This window comes from Pinus tabuliformis, chromosome 4_1, assembly GCF_031772625.1.
Source record: "Pinus tabuliformis cultivar Carrire ecotype Pingquan chromosome 4_1, CPIR1, whole genome shotgun sequence".
NCBI lineage: Eukaryota > Viridiplantae > Streptophyta > Pinopsida > Pinales > Pinaceae > Pinus > Pinus tabuliformis.
The window spans coordinates 787,172,081-787,178,075 of record NC_142303.1 but is presented as its reverse complement, the minus strand read 5'-3'; the positions used below and the strand labels follow the sequence as shown (position 1 = coordinate 787,178,075).

At 40.7% G+C, this 5,995-nt stretch overlaps 1 protein-coding gene across 1 annotated transcript; it reads left to right on the top strand.

The window, feature by feature from the left end:
- The first annotated feature begins 331 nt into the window (after positions 1-331).
- Positions 332-4,235, top strand: LOC149178554 (receptor-like kinase TMK4). Its single transcript, XM_089420381.1, has 2 exons — positions 332-3,076; positions 3,194-4,235. Exons 1-2 carry the CDS (start codon positions 829-831, stop codon positions 3,688-3,690), a joined length of 2,745 nt encoding a protein of 914 aa, XP_089276507.1. The 5' UTR covers positions 332-828; the 3' UTR covers positions 3,691-4,235.
- The last annotated feature ends 1,760 nt before the right edge of the window (positions 4,236-5,995 follow it).

The following is a 5,995-nucleotide window of genomic DNA, read 5'->3' as shown; positions in this document are numbered from 1 at the left end:
ATGCCACGTCACTCGATGTTGAAAGTGGTCTATTTTAAATAGTAAGAAACCGGTAATGTCGATATATCAAAGAAATTTGTTATTAAAAATAATAATACAACTTTTAAAAACAATTCGAATCTTATCATAATTTAGAATTTTTTTAAATAAAATAATATTGTAAAACTTTTTATTAATTTTAAATATTTTAATAAGAATAAAACAAAATCAAATTTCTCAAAGTCTTTATCCCTAGCTTAAAAGATTTACAAAATTAAATCATACCAAATTGAATAAAGCGCCTTATAGAATATGGGGTAAAGTGCAACGGACATGTGCAAGCTGCACACTTCAAGGTTTGTCAACCCCCGATGCGATATATACACTGGGTATACGCCATAGAGATACGTACACTGTAATATGTATACAAATTCCCAACATAGACAGAGATCTCTGGTCCGCTGGCCTAAAAGGGTGTGCCCGGGATTTCCTGCTATAGTTATGCGGGAACAATGTCCATACAACACTAAAAAAAAGAAATAGGGTGTAGATTGTCTGAGACAGGCGTCCAACATATATTCAATGAGTATACACATTCGGTCCATCGCTGCCCAAATATAGACAAAGCCGCACTTGCAGCCATTGATTCGCCTTCCTACCCACAAAACCAGGCCACCCACCTCACCCACATTTCACAACTGGTGGGCTGTGGTGAATCTCTGTGTAGGAGGTTCTTCAGGGAGTCCTCGAAGAAACACGTTGCAGGACTTTCAATCTGGGATGTTCAGTGAAAACAACATTATTGTGATTAAAATGGACAGACGCTAGTTTTGGGTTTTTTTCCCTGAAATGAATCCACATTCTGTAATGATTCTGCTACTCAGGCTTTGCCTGGTGCTTCCCATTTTGTGGCAATGCAGTGCCGTTACAGATTCTGGGAACCTGGCCATTCTGAAGGCCTTGTACAATAACTTGGAGAACAAGGAGATTCTCAGTGACTGGAAGGGCAACGATGCTTGCGCGGGCTGGAGTCACATACAATGCCAGGGAAGCTTTGTCGCAGGCATTTCAATGCAGAATCTCGGCCTGAAAGGTAAGCTTCCTGAAAATCTGAACCAGCTCAAATCTTTAACTACCATGTCTCTGCAGCACAATGGATTCACTGGAATGCTCCCCAGTCTTAATGGACTCTCGAATCTGCAAGTGGCGTTTCTGAACGACAATGAATTCGATGGCATCCCAGATGATTTTTTCAGAAACTTGACAAGCTTAAGTGGCATATATTTAAACAACAATCTGTTGAACAAATCCACTGGTGGTTGGAGCTTGTCTGATGATATATTGGGTTCCCAGCAGCTCGCCAACTTGTCACTCTATAACACCAGCCTTAAGGGGGAAATTCCCTTATTTTTGGGGCAATTGGGAAGCTTGCAGGTCCTCAGCCTGCCCTATAATTATCTAGGGGGGACTATTCCTAGTAACCTCAATGACACAAATTTGCAAGTATTCATTGCTAATAGCCAGCAGGGCACCTCGCAGCTGAGCGGTGGTCTGGATGTGCTTGCAGGGATTACAACCCTGACTCAGGTCTGGCTGCATTCCAATAATTTTTCTGGCGAAATCCCTGCGGGCTTTGCTAAAGCAGATGGCCTGCAGGAGCTTCTCCTGAGTAACAACCAGCTTACTGGGTCTGTGCCGGAAGGCCTGGCATCTCTGGGGAAGCTGGTTAATTTTAGTGTTGATTTCAATTTGCTTGATGGGCCTCTTCCTGAAATGGGCAAAGGAGTCTCTTTTACATATAAGGGTAATTATTTTTGCAGCAATAATCCTGGTGAGGTTTGTTCTGCAGAGGTTAATGCTCTGTTGGGCTTTCTCAGAGGGATTGGGTATCCTCCTACCATTGTCAAGTCATGGTCGGGTAACAATCCTTGCAATGGGTGGACTGGGGTTACATGTGGGACAGATGGAAAAGTTTCTAAACTAATTCTGTTTAAGCGTGGGCTGTCTGGTATCATAGATCCTGCTGTTGGGAATTTGAGTTCCTTGACGATATTGAAGCTGCACGACAATGAGCTCACGGGGACAATTCCTAACAGCTTGACGGCGTTGACAAGCCTGAAGCAATTGGATGTGAGTAACAATAATTTGAGCGGGCCAGTTCCAGTCTTTGGTACGCAAGTAGTGGTTAATACTCAGGGGAATCAGTTTATCAATACCATATTGCCTCCTGGTTCTGCCCCTTCTGGTAATGGCGGCAATAGTGGATCTGGATCTCCATCTGGGTCTGCTGACAGTGCAAGGACTTCCAAAAAAAAGAAGGCATCAGGTATGATTGTTGGGATTGTTGTTGGTTGTGTTGCTTTTGTGATCTTTGTAGTGGTTGCGATTCTGTTTTACTTGAGGAGGAAGAAACCCAAGTTCTCAAAGCTGCCGTCGCATCCTCCGGCAGCTCAGCGGCATACAATCAATGGAGCAGGGAGTGGTGAAGCTGGTAGCAGCTTGGTTGGTTCTCATGGAAACGTCGTTTATCCTTTGTGGGTTCTTCAAAAGGCCACAAATAATTTTAGCCCTGCAAATCTGTTGGGAAAAGGAGGGTTTGGATCTGTTTATGAAGGTAAGCTCGAGGATGGTTCGATGATTGCAGTGAAGAGAATGGATCCTGAGCTTGTGAGTAGCAAAGGACTGCAAGAGTTTCAAGCAGAGATCAACATGCTGGGCAAGGTCCGCCATCGAAATCTTGTTGCACTCCTTGGGTATTGCACTGAGAACAATGAAAGGTTGCTCGTATATGAATTCATGCCTCAGGGCACGCTAAGCCAACACCTTTTCCATTGGGAGCAGAATGGGCTCAAGCCTCTCAGTTTGAACAGTCGGTTGCTTATTGCTTTGGATGTAGCTCATGGGATGCAGTACTTACACAACCTGGCTTACAAAATTATCATTCACAGGGACTTGAAGCCTTCAAATATTCTTCTGGATGACAAGCTGCGAGCAAAAGTCTCTGATTTTGGTCTTGCAAAGCTTGCTCCTGAGGATAAAGCATCCGTGGAAACAAGATTGGCTGGCACATTTGGATATCTTGCTCCAGAGTATGCAGGCAAGTTTTGATTGTAGTACCTTTGACTGTCTGTTTTATTAGGCAAACTGTGGATGTTTTTTTAGTCAATGTCAATTATAAAATATTAATTTCTGTTTCACCTCTTGACTATTGCAGCCACCGGACGTGTAACTACAAAATCAGATGTTTACAGTTTTGGAGTTGTGCTTATGGAGCTGATAGCAGGCCAGAAAGCCTTGGATGAGAAGCGGTCCGAAGATAAGGTTCATCTGGTGCCTTGGTTTAGACACATAAGTAGGGATCAGGAACGGCTCAGGACATTTATAGATCCAGTACTCCAATCAACGGGTGAAAACTTGAAAAGCATTAATACCGTGGCTGAGCTTTCCTGGCATTGTACTCAACGAGAGCCTAATGCACGCCCTGACATGGGTTATGTAGTTGCTGTTCTGGGGCCATTGGTAAAGCAGTGGAAACCTTCCGATGTTAAGCCTGAGGACAGTGAGGACCCTTTAGGAATGACACCGGAACAAGCTTTAAAGAAGTGGAAGATCTTCGATGATTCATCAATGACGTCCTTTGGAGGTAGGACTGATGTTGGAAGTTCTGATCAAGCATATATTGAAGGCCCTGGTTCTGTGAGTGCAAGATGATTCGGAGACCAGGGTATTAAGAAGCAAGTGTATGCGAGGACGAGGATGCACAAATATAGAAATTACTCGGAACTACCATTAATCTTGCATACCCTCACATGACGAGTCTCCACAGGTTTGCAGAAGTTACAGGTTCTGCAACTTCTGCAATGGATTACTCAATGCTTGAGAGTTCTGGTAAATTTAGAAATCAGGAGACAAGATTTTAAGGAAGCGAAGTTTCTGCGAAGTGAGCAAAGAAGGCAGAAAGAATGCGGAGACACTTTGTTTCTTCTCTGGTTGCAAAAGTTAAAAATAACTCTATACTGATTGGCTGTTCCAGTGACAAAATCCAAAATTCATTTTTCCTTTTTGTTTTGCTCTGTTTAAATATCGCTTTCTATTTCATCTGGTCTGGTGAGTTAGATAGCCCTCGTGCAGTGTGTTGTGAGCACATATAAGGGAAGATATATTGACAAAGTTGATTTAAAATTAACATGTTTTTTGTTCTTCTTTGTGACCGATAAAATAAGAAAAAACTTGCAATGACATGAATTTTCAGGCTATGTTCATGTTTTTTCTGATAATACTTATTTTGAGAACTTTCAGAGAGTTGATAATGTGATGATTCAGGGATGGATGAGGATGAGACTGCTTCCTGTGATTTTTTTTTCAAGCATGGCATTCTTTAAAGTTGCTAATGTTACTAAATTTATGTCCTATAGAGGAGCACTTGATTCACTTTATAGGTCATGTCATTGCATGCAACATTGCCACATTAAAATTGCAACCAGGAACCCATTTATGCTATATTTGCACCAAACAAATGCATAATCTCAATTTCATAGGTTGGTTCATTGGTGTTTCCGTCTATTCCCATAAATACTTTTGGGCAATGCATTTGTTTATTTTTCATTTTTTTTTGTTATGAAATTTTCTGGATTTAGCTAACCAGTAACTAGTCCTCTTCATAGCTAGTGCTGGGATTCTATGGATCGGAGTAATGACTTTGAGCTTAAACTCAATCCAACACATGCACCATTTTTATAAAGATCCTTTTGTGGCTGATATATTATTCTCAAGTACCATGGGCTTACAAGTTGCATCCCCTCGGGTTTGCACAGGTTTGCCCCCAGCTTCGGGGTAGATAAAATCTCCAAATCTCCACTCGTGCTCTGAGGGTCTCTGATAAAGATCACTTGGATGAGGAAAAAACCCGTCTCCTTAAAGTGTTTCAGGATAATGGTTATAGTTGGTCCCTTGGTATCAAAGATTTCTTGAAGGCTAGCAGAGGTCCTAGATTAAAAAAAGATCACAGAGAATTAGTTTCTAATGTTCAACTTCCCTTTATCCAAGGTACCATTGACAAGATTGCTCGGATTTTAAGGAAGCATAGGATCTCTTCTTCTTTTAGACCCCTAATGGCTATTTTGACCCCATTTTATTGTTTCTTTATTGTTCATTTTTTTGACCGATTTGCATCTCTACAATATATATTGGTTGTGTTGGATAAGTTCTTTCATCCAAGTCCTAATGATGAACCAGACTTAATAGTATGCATCAAAAACAAAAATTGTAATGTGATTTACCAGAAGCATTCTCTCACTCCCTACGACTTGTTAGTGCTAACAACGAGGGTATCTAAAAATCTAAGAATAATTAACTGCTGCATCATAGGGAATCTTGAACAAATGCTATCTCAATCGAAAGAGATGGTGCTTTATGTATTGCATATCTTGATGTATCTTATATATGCTTCTTCTAAGAATGAATACTCATAGTTGTATTTGTCCTTATTAAAAGCATCGCCAAAACAGCACATTTAATTGCCCCCAACTTCCTAGCCTTTATTGCTTCTAGACTTGACTAGAACTGGAGAATCAGCTCTCATTTAGGATAAACTTCAAAGCTATTGCAACTGGCATGAATCAAAACCTGGCAATCTTATTGTGCTGAAAGAGTTTCATGTCATCACATCTACATATTCGGTACCTAGGTTACTATAGCTTCAGTGTTTATAGTTTATTTTTGTAATTAGTTGCTGCTTGGAGAGTATCTACAGAAATTTGGTTTCAGTCTTCGGCTGCCAAATCCGTTACGATTAGAGTTTTCCCTTCTCTTAAATGTACCATACGATTGATAGGTCTTTTTTGAAGTTTGCATGAATTTATCCAGTTTAGCAGATTTCTGGGATATTGTTTGACTAGATCGTTGCTTTAAAATTTAGGGCTAATTTAGGTTATTTAATTGAAATGATGTTGTAATGCTCCTCCCTTTAGTAGATTAAATGTGTATAGTTCATTGAAGACTGTTGCAAGTTTTAAGC